This window comes from Pangasianodon hypophthalmus, chromosome 19, assembly GCF_027358585.1.
Source record: "Pangasianodon hypophthalmus isolate fPanHyp1 chromosome 19, fPanHyp1.pri, whole genome shotgun sequence".
NCBI classification, from domain to species: Eukaryota; Metazoa; Chordata; class Actinopteri; order Siluriformes; family Pangasiidae; genus Pangasianodon; species Pangasianodon hypophthalmus.
The window spans coordinates 21,300,149-21,319,628 of NC_069728.1; the positions used below are offsets into that span (position 1 = coordinate 21,300,149).

Consider the following 19,480-nt stretch of genomic DNA (forward strand, 5'->3'; position numbering starts at 1 on the left):
CTCCGCCTGTAGTACTGTAGATGTAATGTGTGAGTGTAGAGCGTTACAGCGCTCCGCCTGTAGTACAGTAGATGTAATGTGTAGTATAGAGCGTTACTGTAGTACAGTATAGAGCGTATAGAGCGTATAGAGTATAGAGCGTTACTGTAGTACTGTAGATGTAATGTGTGAGTATAGAGCGTTACGGCGCTCCATCTGTAGTACAGTAGATGTAATGTGTGAGTATAGAGCATTACAGCGCTCCATCTGTAGTACAGTAAATGTAATGTGTAGTATAGAGCGTTACAGCGCTCCATCTGTAGTACAGTAGATGTAATGCGTGAGTATAGAGCGTTACAGCGCTCCATCTGTAGTACAGTAGATGTAATGTGTAGTATAGAGCGTTACAGCGCTCCATCTGTAGTACAGTAGATGTAATGTGTGAGTATAGAGCGTTACGGCGCTCCGACTGTAGTACAGTAGATATAATGTGTAGTATAGAGCGTTACAGCGCTCTGACTGTAGTACAGTAGATGTAATGTGTGAGTATAGAGCGTTACAGCGCTCCGCCTGTAGTACTGTAGATGTAATGTGTAGTATAGAGCGTTACGGCGCGCCGCCTGTAGTGCAGTAGATGTAATGTGTGAGTATAGAGCGTTACGGCACTCCGCCTGTAGTACAGTAGATATAATGTGTAGTATAGAGCGTTACAGCGCTCCGACTGTAGTACAGTAGATGTAATGTGTGAGTATAGAGCGTTACGGCGCTCCGCCTGTAGTACAGTAGATGTAATGTGTGAGTATAGAGCGTTACAGCGCTCCATCTGTAGTGCAGTAGATGTAATGTGTGAGTATAGAGCGTTACAGCGCTCCGCCTGTAGTGCAGTAGATATAATGTGTAGTATAGAGCGTTACAGCGCTCCGCCTGTAGTGCAGTAGATATAATGTGTAGTATAGAGCGTTACAGCGCTCCGCCTGTAGTGCAGTAGATATAATGTGTAGTATAGAGCGTTACAGCGCTCCGCCTGTAGTACTGTAGATGTAACGTGTAGTATAGAGCGTTACAGCGCTCCATCTGTAGTACAGTAGATGTAATGTGTGAGTGTAGAGCGTTACGGCGCTCCATCTGTAGTACTGTAGATGTAATGTGTGAGTATAGAGCGTTACGGCGCTCCGACTGTAGTACAGTAGATGTAATGTGTGAGTATAGAGCTTTACAGCGCCCCATCTGTAGTACAGTAGATGTAATGTGTGAGTAGAGAGCGTTACGGCGCTCCATCTGTAGTACAGTAGATGTAATGTGTGAGTGTAGAGCGTTACAGCGCTCCATCTGTAGTACAGTAGATGTAATGTGTGAGTATAGAGCGTTACGGAGCTCCGCCTGTAGTACAGTAGATGTAATGTGTGAGTATAGAGCGTTACAGCGCTCCGACTGTAGTACTGTAGATGTAATGTGTAGTATAGAGCGTTACGGCGCTCCATCTGTAGTGCAGTAGATGTAATGTGTGAGTATAGAGCGTTACAGCGCTCCATCTGTAGTACAGTAGATGTAATGTGTGAGTGTAGAGCGTTACAGCGCTCCATCTGTAGTACAGTAGATGTAATGTGTGAGTATAGAGCGTTACGGCGCTCCGCCTGTAGTACAGTAGATGTAATGTGTAGTATAGAGCGTTACAGCGCTCCGCCTGTAGTGCAGTAGATATAATGTGTGAGTATAGAGCGTTACAGCGCTCCGCCTGTAGTGCAGTAGATGTAATGTGTAGTATAGAGCGTTACAGCGCTCCGCCTGTAGTGCAGTAGATATAATGTGTGAGTATAGAGCGTTACAGCGCTCCATCTGTAGTACTGTAGATGTAATGTGTAGTATAGAGCGTTACGGCGCTCCATCTGTAGTACAGTAGATGTAATGTGTAGTATAGAGCGTTACGGTACTCCGCCTGTAGTACAGTAGATGTAATGTGTAGTATAGAGCGTTACAGCGCTCCATCTGTAGTGCAGTAGATGTAATGTGTAGTATAGAGCGTTACAGCGCTCCATCTGTAGTGCAGTAGATGTAATGTGTGAGTATAGAGCGTTACAGCGCTCCATCTGTAGTGCAGTAGATGTAATGTGTAGTATAGAGCGTTACAGCGCTCCATCTGTAGTACAGTAGATGTAATGTGTGAGTATAGAGCGTTACGGCGCTCCGACTGTAGTACAGTAGATATAATGTGTAGTATAGAGCGTTACAGCGCTCTGACTGTAGTACAGTAGATGTAATGTGTGAGTATAGAGCGTTACAGCGCTCCGCCTGTAGTACTGTAGATGTAATGTGTAGTATAGAGCGTTACGGCGCGCCGCCTGTAGTGCAGTAGATGTAATGTGTGAGTATAGAGCGTTACGGCACTCCGCCTGTAGTACAGTAGATATAATGTGTAGTATAGAGCGTTACAGCGCTCCGACTGTAGTACAGTAGATGTAATGTGTGAGTATAGAGCGTTACGGCGCTCCGCCTGTAGTACAGTAGATGTAATGTGTGAGTATAGAGCGTTACAGCGCTCCATCTGTAGTGCAGTAGATGTAATGTGTGAGTATAGAGCGTTACAGCGCTCCGCCTGTAGTGCAGTAGATATAATGTGTAGTATAGAGCGTTACAGCGCTCCGCCTGTAGTGCAGTAGATATAATGTGTAGTATAGAGCGTTACAGCGCTCCGCCTGTAGTGCAGTAGATATAATGTGTAGTATAGAGCGTTACAGCGCTCCGCCTGTAGTACTGTAGATGTAACGTGTAGTATAGAGCGTTACAGCGCTCCATCTGTAGTACAGTAGATGTAATGTGTGAGTGTAGAGCGTTACGGCGCTCCATCTGTAGTACTGTAGATGTAATGTGTGAGTATAGAGCGTTACGGCGCTCCGACTGTAGTACAGTAGATGTAATGTGTGAGTATAGAGCTTTACAGCGCCCCATCTGTAGTACAGTAGATGTAATGTGTGAGTAGAGAGCGTTACGGCGCTCCATCTGTAGTACAGTAGATGTAATGTGTGAGTGTAGAGCGTTACAGCGCTCCATCTGTAGTACAGTAGATGTAATGTGTGAGTATAGAGCGTTACGGAGCTCCGCCTGTAGTACAGTAGATGTAATGTGTGAGTATAGAGCGTTACAGCGCTCCGACTGTAGTACTGTAGATGTAATGTGTAGTATAGAGCGTTACGGCGCTCCATCTGTAGTGCAGTAGATGTAATGTGTGAGTATAGAGCGTTACAGCGCTCCATCTGTAGTACAGTAGATGTAATGTGTGAGTGTAGAGCGTTACAGCGCTCCATCTGTAGTACAGTAGATGTAATGTGTGAGTATAGAGCGTTACAGCGCTCCGCCTGTAGTGCAGTAGATGTAATGTGTAGTATAGAGCGTTACAGCGCTCCGCCTGTAGTGCAGTAGATATAATGTGTGAGTATAGAGCGTTACAGCGCTCCATCTGTAGTACTGTAGATGTAATGTGTAGTATAGAGCGTTACGGCGCTCCATCTGTAGTACAGTAGATGTAATGTGTGAGTGTAGAGCGTTACAGCGCTCCGCCTGTAGTACAGTAGATGTAATGTGTAGTATAGAGCGTTACAGCGCTCCATCTGTAGTACAGTAGATGTAATCTGTGAGTATAGAGCGTTACAGCGCTCCATCTGTAGTGCAGTAGATGTAATGTGTAGTATAGAGCGTTACAGCGCTCCATCTGTAGTGCAGTAGATGTAATGTGTAGTATAGAGCGTTACAGCGCTCCATCTGTAGTGCAGTAGATGTAATGTGTGAGTATAGAGCGTTACAGCGCTCCATCTGTAGTGCAGTAGATGTAATGTGTGAGTATAGAGCGTTACGGCGCTCCGCCTGTAGTACAGTAGATGTAATGTGTGAGTATAGCGTGTTACAGTGCTCCATCTGTAGTACAGTAGATGTAATGTGTAGTATAGAGCGTTACAGCGCTCCGCCTGTAGTACAGTAGATGTAATGTGTGAGTATAGAGCGTTACGGCGCTCCATCTGTAGTACAGTAGATGTAATGTGTAGTATAGAGCGTTACGGCGCTCCATCTGTAGTGCAGTAGATGTAATGTGTGAGTATAGAGCGTTACGGCGCTCCGCCTGTAGTACAGTAGATATAATGTGTAGTATAGAGCGTTACAGCGCTCCGACTGTAGTACAGTAGATGTAATGTGTGAGTATAGAGCGTTACAGCGCTCCGCCTGTAGTACTGTAGATGTAATGTGTAGTATAGAGCGTTACGGCGCGCCGCCTGTAGTACTGTAGATGTAATGTGTGAGTAGAGAGCGTTACGGCGCGCCGCCTGTAGTGCAGTAGATGTAATGTGTGAGTATAGAGCGTTACGGCGCTCCGCCTGTAGTACAGTAGATATAATGTGTAGTATAGAGCGTTACAGCGCTCCGACTGTAGTACAGTAGATGTAATGTGTGAGTATAGAGCTTTACAGCGCTCCATCTGTAGTGCAGTAGATGTAATGTGTGAGTATAGAGCGTTACGGCGCTCCATCTGTAGTGCAGTAGATGTAATGTGTGAGTATAGAGCGTTACAGCGCTCCATCTGTAGTACAGTAGATGTAATGTGTAGTATAGAGCGTTACAGCGCTCCATCTGTAGTACAGTAGATGTAATGTGTAGTATAGAGCGTTACGGTACTCCGCCTGTAGTACAGTAGATGTAATGTGTAGTATAGAGCGTTACAGCGCTCCACCTGTAGTGCAGTAGATGTAATGTGTAGTATAGAGCGTTACAGCGCTCCATCTGTAGTGCAGTAGATGTAATGTGTGAGTATAGAGCGTTACAGCGCTCCATCTGTAGTGCAGTAGATGTAATGTGTAGTATAGAGCGTTACAGCGCTCCATCTGTAGTACAGTAGATGTAATGTGTGAGTATAGAGCGTTACGGCGCTCCGACTGTAGTACAGTAGATGTAATGTGTGAGTATAGAGCGTTACAGCGCTCCATCTGTAGTACAGTAGATGTAATGTGTGAGTATAGAGCGTTACAGCGCTCCATCTGTAGTACTGTAGATGTAATGTGTAGTATAGAGCGTTATGGCGCTCCATCTGTAGTGCAGTAGATGTAATGTGTGAGTATAGAGCGTTACGGCGCTCCGCCTGTAGTACAGTAGATATAATGTGTAGTATAGAGCGTTACAGCGCTCTGACTGTAGCACAGTAGATGTAATGTGTGAGTATAGAGCGTTACAGCGCTCCGCCTGTAGTACTGTAGATGTAACGTGTAGTATAGAGCGTTACGGCGCTCCGCCTGTAGTGCAGTAGATGTAATGTGTGAGTATAGAGCGTTACGGCGCTCCGCCTGTAGTACAGTAGATATAATGTGTAGTATAGAGCGTTACAGCGCTCCGACTGTAGTACAGTAGATGTAATGTGTGAGTATAGAGCGTTACGGCGCTCCGCCTGTAGTACAGTAGATGTAATGTGTGAGTATAGAGCGTTACAGCGCTCCATCTGTAGTGCAGTAGATGTAATGTGTGAGTATAGAGCGTTACAGCGCTCCGCCTGTAGTGCAGTAGATACAATGTGTAGTATAGAGCGTTACAGCGCTCCGCCTGTAGTGCAGTAGATATAATGTGTAGTATAGAGCGTTACAGCGCTCCGCCTGTAGTACAGTAGATGTAATGTGTAGTATAGAGCGTTACAGCGCTCCGCCTGTAGTACTGTAGATGTAATGTGTAGTATAGAGCGTTACGGCGCTCCGCCTGTAGTACTGTAGATGTAATGTGTAGTATAGAGCGTTACGGTGCTCCCCCTGTAGTACAGTAGATGTAATGTGTAGTATAGAGCGTTACGGCGCTCCGACTGTAGTACTGTAGATGTAATGTGTAGTATAGAGCGTTACGGTGCTCCCCCTGTAGTACAGTAGATGTAATGTGTAGTATAGAGCGTTACAGCGCTCCATCTGTAGTACAGTAGATGTAATGTGTGAGTGTAGAGCGTTACGGCGCTCCATCTGTAGTACTGTAGATGTAATGTGTGAGTATAGAGCGTTACGGCGCTCCGACTGTAGTACAGTAGATGTAATGTGTGAGTATAGAGCTTTACAGCACCCCATCTGTAGTACAGTAGATGTAATGTGTGAGTAGAGAGCGTTACGGCGCTCCATCTGTAGTACAGTAGATGTAATGTGTGAGTGTAGAGCGTTACAGCGCTCCATCTGTAGTACAGTAGATGTAATGTGTAAGTATAGAGCGTTACGGCGCTCCGACTGTAGTACAGTAGATGTAATGTGTGAGTATAGAGCGTTACAGCGCTCCGACTGTAGTACTGTAGATGTAATGTGTAGTATAGAGCGTTACGGCGCTCCATCTGTAGTGCAGTAGATGTAATGTGTGAGTATAGAGCGTTACAGCGCTCCATCTGTAGTACAGTAGATGTAATGTGTGAGTGTAGAGCGTTACAGCGCTCCATCTGTAGTACAGTAGATGTAATGTGTGAGTATAGAGCGTTACGGCGCTCCGCCTGTAGTACAGTAGATGTAATGTGTAGTATAGAGCGTTACAGCGCTCCGCCTGTAGTGCAGTAGATATAATGTGTGAGTATAGAGCGTTACAGCGCTCCGCCTGTAGTGCAGTAGATGTAATGTGTAGTATAGAGCGTTACAGCGCTCCGCCTGTAGTGCAGTAGATATAATGTGTGAGTATAGAGCGTTACAGCGCTCCATCTGTAGTACTGTAGATGTAATGTGTAGTATAGAGCGTTACGGCGCTCCATCTGTAGTACTGTAGATGTAATGTGTGAGTGTAGAGCGTTACAGCGCTCCGCCTGTAGTACAGTAGATGTAATGTGTAGTATAGAGCGTTACAGCGCTCCATCTGTAGTACAGTAGATGTAATGCGTGAGTATAGAGCGTTACAGCGCTCCATCTGTAGTGCAGTAGATGTAATGTGTGAGTATAGAGCGTTACGGCGCTCCGCCTGTAGTACAGTAGATGTAATGTGTGAGTATAGCGCGTTACAGTGCTCCATCTGTAGTACAGTAGATGTAATGTGTAGTATAGAGCGTTACAGCGCTCCGCCTGTAGTACAGTAGATGTAATGTGTGAGTATAGAGCGTTACGGCGCTCCATCTGTAGTACAGTAGATGTAATGTGTAGTATAGAGCGTTACGGCGCTCCATCTGTAGTACAGTAGATGTAATGTGTAGTATAGAGCGTTACGGCGCGCCGCCTGTAGTACAGTAGATGTAATGTGTAGTATAGAGCGTTACAGCGCTCCATCTGTAGTACAGTAGATGTAATGTGTGAGTATAGAGCGTTACAGCGCTCCATCTGTAGTACTGTAGATGTAATGTGTGAGTATAGAGCGTTACAGCGCTCCATCTGTAGTACAGTAGATGTAATGTGTGAGTATAGAGCGTTACAGCGCTCCATCTGTAGTGCAGTAGATGTAATGCGTGAGTATAGAGCGTTACAGCGCTCCATCTGTAGTGCAGTAGATATAATGCGTGAGTATAGAGCGTTACAGCGCTCCATCTGTAGTGCAGTAGATATAATGTGTAGTATAGAGCGTTACAGCGCTCCATCTTTAGTGCAGTAGATATAATGTGTGAGTATAGAGCGTTACAGCGCTCCATCTGTAGTACAGTAGATGTAATGCGTGAGTATAGAGCGTTACAGCGCTCCGCCTGTAGTACTGTAGATGTAATGTGTAGTATAGAGCGTTACGGCGCTCCGCCTGTAGTACTGTAGATGTAATGTGTAGTATAGAGCGTTACGGTGCTCCCCCTGTAGTACAGTAGATGTAATGTGTAGTATAGAGCGTTACGGCGCTCCGACTGTAGTACTGTAGATGTAATGTGTAGTATAGAGCGTTACGGTGCTCCCCCTGTAGTACAGTAGATGTAATGTGTAGTATAGAGCGTTACAGCGCTCCATCTGTAGTACAGTAGATGTAATGTGTGAGTGTAGAGCGTTACGGCGCTCCATCTGTAGTACTGTAGATGTAATGTGTGAGTATAGAGCGTTACGGCGCTCCGACTGTAGTACAGTAGATGTAATGTGTGAGTATAGAGCTTTACAGCGCCCCATCTGTAGTACAGTAGATGTAATGTGTGAGTAGAGAGCGTTACGGCGCTCCATCTGTAGTACAGTAGATGTAATGTGTGAGTGTAGAGCGTTACAGCGCTCCATCTGTAGTACAGTAGATGTAATGTGTAAGTATAGAGCGTTACGGCGCTCCGACTGTAGTACAGTAGATGTAATGTGTGAGTATAGAGCGTTACAGCGCTCCGACTGTAGTACTGTAGATGTAATGTGTAGTATAGAGCGTTACGGCGCTCCATCTGTAGTGCAGTAGATGTAATGTGTGAGTATAGAGCGTTACAGCGCTCCATCTGTAGTACAGTAGATGTAATGTGTGAGTGTAGAGCGTTACAGCGCTCCATCTGTAGTACAGTAGATGTAATGTGTGAGTATAGAGCGTTACGGCGCTCCGCCTGTAGTACAGTAGATGTAATGTGTAGTATAGAGCGTTACAGCGCTCCGCCTGTAGTGCAGTAGATATAATGTGTGAGTATAGAGCGTTACAGCGCTCCGCCTGTAGTGCAGTAGATGTAATGTGTAGTATAGAGCGTTACAGCGCTCCGCCTGTAGTGCAGTAGATATAATGTGTGAGTATAGAGCGTTACAGCGCTCCATCTGTAGTACTGTAGATGTAATGTGTAGTATAGAGCGTTACGGCGCTCCATCTGTAGTACTGTAGATGTAATGTGTGAGTGTAGAGCGTTACAGCGCTCCGCCTGTAGTACAGTAGATGTAATGTGTAGTATAGAGCGTTACAGCGCTCCATCTGTAGTACAGTAGATGTAATGCGTGAGTATAGAGCGTTACAGCGCTCCATCTGTAGTGCAGTAGATGTAATGTGTGAGTATAGAGCGTTACGGCGCTCCGCCTGTAGTACAGTAGATGTAATGTGTGAGTATAGCGCGTTACAGTGCTCCATCTGTAGTACAGTAGATGTAATGTGTAGTATAGAGCGTTACAGCGCTCCGCCTGTAGTACAGTAGATGTAATGTGTGAGTATAGAGCGTTACGGCGCTCCATCTGTAGTACAGTAGATGTAATGTGTAGTATAGAGCGTTACGGCGCTCCATCTGTAGTACAGTAGATGTAATGTGTAGTATAGAGCGTTACGGCGCGCCGCCTGTAGTACAGTAGATGTAATGTGTAGTATAGAGCGTTACAGCGCTCCATCTGTAGTACAGTAGATGTAATGTGTGAGTATAGAGCGTTACAGCGCTCCATCTGTAGTACTGTAGATGTAATGTGTGAGTATAGAGCGTTACAGCGCTCCATCTGTAGTACAGTAGATGTAATGTGTGAGTATAGAGCGTTACAGCGCTCCATCTGTAGTGCAGTAGATGTAATGCGTGAGTATAGAGCGTTACAGCGCTCCATCTGTAGTGCAGTAGATATAATGCGTGAGTATAGAGCGTTACAGCGCTCCATCTGTAGTGCAGTAGATATAATGTGTAGTATAGAGCGTTACAGCGCTCCATCTTTAGTGCAGTAGATATAATGTGTGAGTATAGAGCGTTACAGCGCTCCATCTGTAGTACAGTAGATGTAATGCGTGAGTATAGAGCGTTACAGCGCTCCATCTGTAGTGCAGTAGATGTAATGTGTGAGTATAGAGCGTTACAGCGCTCCATCTGTAGTACTGTAGATGTAATGTGTAGTATAGAGCGTTACGGCGCTCCATCTGTAGTGCAGTAGATGTAATGTGTGAGTATAGAGCGTTACGGCGCTCCGCCTGTAGTACAGTAGATATAATGTGTAGTATAGAGCGTTACAGCGCTCTGACTGTAGTACAGTAAATGTAATGTGTGAGTATAGAGCGTTACAGCGCTCCGCCTGTAGTACTGTAGATGTAACGTGTAGTATAGAGCGTTACGGCGCTCCGCCTGTAGTGCAGTAGATGTAATGTGTGAGTATAGAGCGTTACGGCGCTCCGCCTGTAGTACAGTAGATATAATGTGTAGTATAGAGCGTTACAGCGCTCCGACTGTAGTACAGTAGATGTAATGTGTGAGTATAGAGCGTTACGGCGCTCCGCCTGTAGTACAGTAGATGTAATGTGTGAGTATAGAGCGTTACAGCGCTCCATCTGTAGTGCAGTAGATGTAATGTGTGAGTATAGAGCGTTACAGCGCTCCGCCTGTAGTGCAGTAGATACAATGTGTAGTATAGAGCGTTACAGCGCTCCGGGTGTAGTGCAGTAGATATAATGTGTAGTATAGAGCGTTACAGCGCTCCATCTGTAGTACAGTAGATGTAATGTGTGAGTGTAGAGCGTTACGGCGCTCCATCTGTAGTACTGTAGATGTAATGTGTGAGTATAGAGCGTTACGGCGCTCCGACTGTAGTACAGTAGATGTAATGTGTGAGTATAGAGCTTTACAGCGCCCCATCTGTAGTACAGTAGATGTAATGTGTGAGTAGAGAGCGTTACGGCGCTCCATCTGTAGTACAGTAGATGTAATGTGTGAGTGTAGAGCGTTACAGCGCTCCATCTGTAGTACAGTAGATGTAATGTGTAAGTATAGAGCGTTACGGAGCTCCGCCTGTAGTACAGTAGATGTAATGTGTGAGTATAGAGCGTTACAGCGCTCCGAATGTAGTACTGTAGATGTAATGTGTAGTATAGAGCGTTACGGCGCTCCATCTGTAGTGCAGTAGATGTAATGTGTGAGTATAGAGCGTTACAGCGCTCCATCTGTAGTACAGTAGATGTAATGTGTGAGTGTAGAGCGTTACAGCGCTCCATCTGTAGTACAGTAGATGTAATGTGTGAGTGTAGAGCGTTACAGCGCTCCATCTGTAGTACAGTAGATGTAATGTGTGAGTATAGAGCGTTACGGCGCTCCGCCTGTAGTACAGTAGATGTAATGTGTAGTATAGAGCGTTACAGTGCTCCGCCTGTAGTACAGTAGATATAATGTGTAGTATAGAGCGTTACAGCGCTCCGCCTGTAGTGCAGTAGATGTAATGTGTAGTATAGAGCGTTACAGCGCTCCGCCTGTAGTGCAGTAGATATAATGTGTGAGTATAGAGCGTTACAGCGCTCCATCTGTAGTACTGTAGATGTAATGTGTAGTATAGAGCGTTACGGCGCTCCATCTGTAGTACTGTAGATGTAATGTGTGAGTGTAGAGCGTTACAGCGCTCCGCCTGTAGTACAGTAGATGTACTGTGTAGTATAGAGCGTTACAGCGCTCCATCTGTAGTACAGTAGATGTAATGCGTGAGTATAGAGCGTTACAGCGCTCCATCTGTAGTGCAGTAGATGTAATGTGTGAGTATAGAGCGTTACGGCGCTCCGCCTGTAGTACAGTAGATGTAATGTGTGAGTATAGCGCGTTACAGTGCTCCATCTGTAGTACAGTAGATGTAATGTGTAGTATAGAGCGTTACAGCGCTCCGCCTGTAGTACAGTAGATGTAATGTGTGAGTATAGAGCGTTACGGCGCTCCATCTGTAGTACAGTAGATGTAATGTGTAGTATAGAGCGTTACGGCGCTCCATCTGTAGTACAGTAGATGTAATGTGTAGTATAGAGCGTTACGGCGCGCCGCCTGTAGTACAGTAGATGTAATGTGTAGTATAGAGCGTTACAGCGCTCCATCTGTAGTACAGTAGATGTAATGTGTGAGTATAGAGCGTTACAGCGCTCCATCTGTAGTACTGTAGATGTAATGTGTGAGTATAGAGCGTTACAGCGCTCCATCTGTAGTACAGTAGATGTAATGTGTGAGTATAGAGCGTTACAGCGCTCCATCTGTAGTGCAGTAGATGTAATGCGTGAGTATAGAGCGTTACAGCGCTCCATCTGTAGTGCAGTAGATATAATGTGTAGTATAGAGCGTTACAGCGCTCCATCTGTAGTGCAGTAGATATAATGTGTGAGTATAGAGCGTTACAGCGCTCCATCTGTAGTACAGTAGATGTAATGCGTGAGTATAGAGCGTTACAGCGCTCCATCTGTAGTGCAGTAGATGTAATGTGTGAGTATAGAGCGTTACGGCGCTCCGACTGTAGTACAGTAGATGTAATGTGTGAGTATAGAGCGTTACAGCGCTCCATCTGTAGTACAGAAGATGTGATGCGTGAGTATAGAGCGTTACGGCGCTCCATCTGTAGTACAGTAGATGTAATGCGTGAGTGTAGAGCGTTACAGCGCTCCGACTGTAGTACAGTAGATGTAATGTGAGAGTATAGAGCGTTACGGCGCTCCGACTGTAGTACAGTAGATGTAATGTGTAAGTATAGAGCGTTACAGCGCTCCGACTGTAGTACTGTAGATGTAATGCGTGAGTATAGAGCGTTACAGCGCTCCGACTGTAGTACAGTAGATGTAATGTGTAGTATAGAGCGTTACAGCGCTCCGACTGTAGTACAGTAGATGTAATGTGTAGTATAGAGCGTTACAGCGCTCCGATTGTAGTACAGTAGATGTAATGTGTGAGTATAGAGCGTTACAGCACTCCATCTGTAGTACTGTAGATGTAATGCGTGAGTATAGAGCGTTACAGCGCTCCGACTGTAGTACAGTAGATGTAATGTGTAGTATAGAGCGTTACAGCGCTCCATCTGTAGTACAGTAGATGTAATGTGTAGTATAGAGTGTTACAGCGCTCCATCTGTAGTACAGTAGATGTAATGTGTAGTATAGAGCGTTACAGCGCTCCATCTGTAGTACAGTAGATGTAATGTGTAGTATAGAGCGTTACAGCGCTCCGCCTGTAGTACAGTAGATGTAATGTGTGAGTATAGAGCGTTACAGCGCTCCATCTGTAGTGCAGTAGATGTAATGTGTGAGTATAGAGCGTTACAGCGCTCCATCTGTAGTACAGTAGATGTAATGTGTAGTATAGAGCGTTACAGCGCTCCATCTGTAGTACTGTAGATGTAATGTGTGAGTATAGAGCGTTACAGCGCTCCATCTGTAGTACAGTAGATGTAATGTGTGAGTATAGAGCGTTACAGCGCTCCATCTGTAGTGCAGTAGATGTAATGTGTGAGTATAGAGCGTTACAGTGCTCCATCTGTAGTGCAGTAGATGTAATGTGTGAGTATAGAGCGTTACAGCGCTCCATCTGTAGTACTGTAGATGTAATGTGTGAGTATAGAGCGTTACAGCGCTCCATCTGTAGTGCAGTAGATATAATGTGTAGTATAGAGCGTTACGGCGCTCCATCTGTAGTGCAGTAGATATAATGCGTGAGTATAGAGCGTTACAGCGCTCCATCTGTAGTACAGTAGTTGTAATGTGTAGTATAGAGCGTTACAGCGCTCCGACTGTAGTACAGTAGATGTAATGTGTAGTATAGAGCGTTACGGCGCTCCATCTGTAGTACAGTAGATGTAATGTGTGAGTATAGAGCGTTACAGCGCTCCATCTGTAGTACTGTAGATGTAATGCGTGAGTATAGAGCGTTACGGCGCTCCGCCTGTAGTACAGTAGATGTAATGTGTGAGCATAGAGCGTTACGGCGCTCCGCCTGTAGTACAGTAGATGTAATGTGTGAGTATAGAGCGTTACAGCGCCCCATCTGTAGTACAGTAGATGTAATGTGTGAGTGTAGAGCGTTACGGCGCTCCGCCTGTAGTACTGTAGATGTAATGTGTGAGTATAGAGCGTTACAGCGCTCCATCTGTAGTACTGTAGATGTAATGTGTGAGTATAGAGCGTTACGGCGCTCCGCCTGTAGTACAGTAGATGTAATGTGTAGTATAGAGCGTTACAGCGCTCCGACTGTAGTACAGTAGATGTAATGTGTGAGTATAGAGCGTTACAGCGCTCCATCTGTAGTGCAGTAGATGTAATGTGTGAGTATAGAGCGTTACAGCGCTCCATCTGTAGTACAGTAGATGTAATGTGTGAGTATAGAGCGTTACAGCGCTCCATCTGTAGTACTGTAGATGTAATGCGTGAGTATAGAGCGTTACAGCGCTCCGACTGTAGTACTGTAGATGTAATGTGTGAGTATAGAGCGTTACAGCGCTCCGCCTGTAGTACAGTAGATGTAATGTGTGAGTATAGAGCGTTACAGCGCTCCGACTGTAGTACAGTAGATGTAATGTGTAGTATAGAGCGTTACAGCGCTCCGCCTGTAGTACAGTAGATGTAATGTGTGAGTATAGAGCGTTACAGCGCTCCGACTGTAGTACAGTAGATGTAATGTGTGAGTATAGAGCGTTACAGCGCTCCGACTGTAGTGCAGTAGATGTAATGTGTAGTATAGAGCGTTACAGCGCTCCGACTGTAGTACTGTAGATGTAATGTGTGAGTATAGAGCGTTACAGCGCTCCGCCTGTAGTACAGTAGATGTAATGTGTAGTATAGAGCGTTACAGCGCTCCATCTGTAGTACTGTAGATGTAATGTGTGAGTGTAGAGCGTTACAGCGCTCCGCCTGTAGTACAGTAGATGTAAAGTGTGTGTTTATGTTGAATATAATGTGTTTATTTAGAGTATGGTGTGTTGTTATTAGTATCACATGTTCATGCGCACTCTACAGCTGTGACACTGAGTGTTATTCTCCTGCAGAGCGGCTTTAGGAGGCGATTGTTCACTCCTCGTCACAGGAACATGGTGAATCATGCTGTGAGTCATGATGAGCCACCGAAACAGAAGAGCGAGAGCCGAGAGGAGTCCATCCTGGCGTTCCTCGGGATCGCGTGCACCATCCTAAATCTCCTCGTCATCATATTCGTCTACATCTACACCTCCCTGTGAGCGAGGGATTCTCTCAGCTGACACTGATAACGCAGAGTCAGAGTGGACTTTAGATTGAGATAAAATTTATTGTTGTTTTCAAATAATGCGTGACATTATGTATAAACCCTGGTTTGCATTTTTAGATTGTGATTTTTGTATATTTTAACAATTTATAAAAATTATATTGTTAAAAAAACATATTTAAAAACTGTTTTTCTTACAATTTCTAGGTGATTACAAAACTATAAATTATATACTATCTATACTATGAACCATTACATTTTCTTTTACTAATTTAATCTCAACTTAATTTCAACCAAGTGCCAAATGACCAAATGTAAAATTTAATAAGACATAATTTTCTAACAACTAAAACAAGGAAGTTGTTTATTTATTATAAAACTGTTACCCACATTCATTCTCTACGTTTAATAATCACCCCAATTTTACTGATTTACATCATTATTATTATAATAATTTGTAATAATAATTTATGACCTTTTCACCTTTATCGTTTTAGTAAAGTACTATTTTTCTGTAAATGCAATATTGCAGTAATATCGTATACAGTATTTGGTGTGTTCCATGTTACAAATGCCAAGTGGAGCCCAAATAAATTTATTTAAAAAAAATAAAATAATAATAATCTAAATAAATAAAATATTTTACAAAATGTTGTATGTGTTTTTGGCATGCTGGACTTTTTGTGTATAATTTTAACAAATAAAAAACCTGAATTTTCTGTATCGTTTCTTCTAATTTTCTATTCATCTTAATATTTAATGACAGAATTTATTTGAAATTTCTTTGAATATTTTGCATGTATGAAAGTCGGAAAAATTTTCACTTATTTTGTATGTAATGAATATAATAATAAGGAAAAAAGTAGGACTATAATAAAATAAATCCTAAAAAATCCGATAAGTTTACTCCCACAATCTGATCCACAATTTGTTTGCTTTTTCGATACGAATCGGTGCCGTCTCTACTTCACGTGAAAATAAACATTATCAGAACTTGAAAGAAACAAAATGAAGATTGAGCTAAACAAATAATAACGAATAAATGATAAAGCAGTATAAAAATGTACTTGAGTGTATACGTATATAGCGTTTTATACCGAGTTACAGTGTGTGAGAGGGCAGATTTGTTTCAGGATTTACACACACACACACACACACACATAAATATATATATATGCTGTGCAAAAGATAGATATATATATACAGTTCTGTGCAAAAGTCTTAGTCATGTGTAAAGAAATGCTGTAGAGTAAAGACGCCTTCAAAAATAATGAAAAAAAAATGTTTCTACATTTAAAAAATCCTATAAAGAGCAGTAAACAGTAATAAATGAAACAAAGTCAGTATTTAATGTGACGATCCTTCGCTTTAAATAAATAAAGCAGTATCTGAGGTGCAGTGTGTGCAGTTTTATAAGGAAATGAGCTGGAAGTGTTACTGAGCATCTTGCAGAAGCAGCCACAGTTCTTCTGGAGACTTTGACTGTCGACTCGCTTCTTATTTCTGCAGCGAAACCCAGCAGCCTTCATTATGTTTTTATCTGAAAAGTGTCTCTTATGGAATCTGCTGCTTTCTTTACTGACATACAAACATTTTTCTGTAACGTTTCATTTTGTGCCGGAAAACTAATGTTTGGAATCTAAAATGCTTTTGTGCTGAATCAATAATGTAGAAGCCAGAAAATAAACATCTATAACAAAGTTTGTACTAAAAAAAACAGGGTGCCAAGAATTTTGCACAGTACTGTATATATATATACACACACACACACACACACACACACACAGTAGGTGTTAATAAAACAGTGCGGCTGTTAATTGAAAGCTCTGCATGAATAAACACAAACGCTTAACGCTCAGGTCTGCTGATGTCTGGAGTCTGTTTCCTTCTGTTGCCTTATTTTTATTTTAGTTTTGGTTTATTTCCACACGGTTCAGCTGCACCAACCTCAGGGGGAAGTCTAAATCTAAATCTACACGGATCATAAACTGAACTTTTGATAAGACTGAGTGTAAAATTTACGCCTGGCCATGAGCAGCGTGTTGTTGTGTCTCTGGCTGTAATTTTCTATAATCATTATGCTCATTTATTGTGTTTTATTTAAGAATTGCGACACAGGACTGTTAATCAACCATTTTTAATTCTTATGTTTCATTCAAACGCCAATAAACACTCGCATATAACTAATAACTATAATTCATTACACTGGCTTTAGACAGATTCCAGGTTTCCAACATGTTCATTTTTTTTATTACTAAATAACAAATGTCAAATTCACTATTCAAACATAATAATAATAATAATAATAATAATAATAATAATAATAATAATAATTAAGAGAAAAGAGATAGTAATTCAGTCTTATTAAACCAGTCTCTCTTTTTCTCCCTCTAGAAGTGATAAGAAAAAAGTAAAAAGAATAAAAGTTAATAAGAAAAAAAAATCGCAGCTTGTCGTGTTACTGAGAAACTGCAAAGCGTGACTGAAAGCCAACTGGAGCAAAAAATCAGCTGACAGAAGAATGATTAAAGACCCAGAGTCACTAGAGAAGAGTGATGTAGACAGTGGAAGAAGAGAACGAGGGAATATTAGAATTTTATTGGAACATTTCATTAATAAAATAATAAAATATTCCAGTAAAATGGTGGAACTTCAGCACAGATGAGATGTTACAGTTTTCAGTGTGACTGCGACCCGAGGATGAGTTTACAGTACAGAGTCAGACTGTTGATGTGATCATGATCTACGTGATTATAACGTGGTTATATAACGAGGTTAGAAGACGTATGACTTCACTGCTTCGGTTTGAGAGAGCAAATGTTCAGAGCTGCTGCTGCATCTGAAGTGTCTTCAACATGCTGAAGGTTTCAGAGCAGAACCTTAAGGTCCAGTCACAGGAAAGTGACATTCAGTATCATGGCATTTACAGTGATCGACTGTTTTATGTCAAAGACTCACAGTGGGAGGAAAAACAAGTAAATCTTTGGGTTGAGATTTAACCTTGTTGGGAATTTACATCATCAACCAGTAACACAACTGGGCTGAATTCTGAAGCCTTTACAACCTGATTATCAACAATCTCAACTTCCTTTTCTGTCCATGGTGAGGAAGTTGAGATTGTTGCAGATTACAAATACCCAGGAGTCCATATAGACAACAAACCGGACTGGACATCAAACTCAGCAGCACTCTTCAGGAAAGGCCAGAGCAGGCTGTGTTTTCTGAGGAGGCTCAGGGCTTTTAATGTCTGCAACACCATGCTGCAGATGTTCTAGGAGTCACAGTATGTTACAAACCACACAAACTATTTTTAACATTTCAAAGTCACTTAGCAAGGCGGGTACACTACCAAGTTGCTAGTGAACTCACAATTCAGTAAAATTAGCTGTGAATCATGGGAGAGAGAGATGAAAATGGCTGAAAATACACTTAACTTACTTCCTGATTCATTGTTCATATAATTTTCCGTTCGGATTGGAATATTTACTCCAGATGCTCATATTCAGAACACCATACTCAAACACCAAATACTACTCTCCAAGATTTAACTGGTTTGACCGAGATTTTGTAATTTAACCACAAGACACACCAGGGATGTAGAATTCACATGTAGCTCTGAAATATATGGTGACTCAATCGTTTCCTGTTGTTTGAAGCTTTTTTGTTCTGTCTGAACATTTTAGCTGTGGATGATTCTACTCTCATGGAAATGAGGAAACACTGCAACTGAGTGAGGCTCAGGTCTTTCAATGTCTGCAACACCATGCTGCAGATGTTCTAGGAGTCTGTGGTGTCTAGTGTCATCTTCTATGCAGTGGTCTGCTGGGGAAGTAGCATGAAGGTGGCAGAGAGAAATAAACTGGACAAGCTAGTGAGGAGGGCTGGCTCTGTACTCGGCATGGAGCTGGACCCTGTTCACGTTGTGGCTGAGAGAAGGATGTTGTTAAAACTCCACTCAATCCTGGACAACCCTTCTCACCCACTACACAGCGTGCTGGTGGACCAGAGGAGCACTTTCAGCCAGAGACTGATCACTGCCAAGTGTTCCACTGAGCGCTTCAGAAGATCCTTCATCCCTGTGGCCATCAAGCTGGACAACTCCTCTCTATAAGTGCTGGGACTTTCATGTTAATGCATACGCAATACATGTTCAATTCATGTGCAATAAGGGACTTTCATGTGCAATACAAATTTAGGTATATATATTTATAAAATAGGTATATATTTATTTTATTTTCTTCTTTCTTTCTTTCTTTTTGAGAGCAATTTTAACATGGCAAAGCAATTTCCCCCTGGGATTAATAAAGTTCTTTGAATCTCGAATCTTGAATTTTAAATTATTCCACAAAAAGCACTGTTTTATATTTGTGTGTTGTTTAAACTCTTCTTTACTGTGAGTTAGCGCTCTCTTGTTTGCGCTTTGTGTAGACGTAGCGCAGAGTTTTAGTGTGATTATTCTCTCAGACCTTGAACTATTTGTCCTGTGGACGTTTTTCAGAGAGATTATAACACACTTCTGGGTAAAAAACATCACCCAAATTCTGTAAAATGTAAATTTTGATGAAGGACGAACTCCAAACAGAAAGCAGACGAGGACTTTGTGATTAATTACAGGTCAGATGACTCCAGAGACGCAGGAGTGAACTCTCTGATAACACACTGATCACATGACCTGATATTCCACTGAGTAAAACACACAGTTAAAGAAAAAACTCCACAGATAAGACAAGGTTT

The 19,480-nt window shown here is 42.8% G+C and overlaps 1 protein-coding gene across 1 annotated transcript in view; it reads left to right on the forward strand.

The window, feature by feature from the left end:
* LOC128321692 (protein TUNAR-like) overlaps positions 1–15,465 on the forward strand; it is a 38,116-nt gene extending 22,651 nt beyond the window's left edge. Inside the window, exon 2 of the mRNA XM_053242091.1 lies at positions 14,553–15,465. Coding sequence (XP_053098066.1) covers positions 14,553–14,741 — 189 coding nt within the window. The 3' untranslated portion in view covers positions 14,742–15,465. The remainder of the gene's footprint in view (positions 1–14,552) is intronic.
* The last annotated feature ends 4,015 nt before the right edge of the window (positions 15,466–19,480 follow it).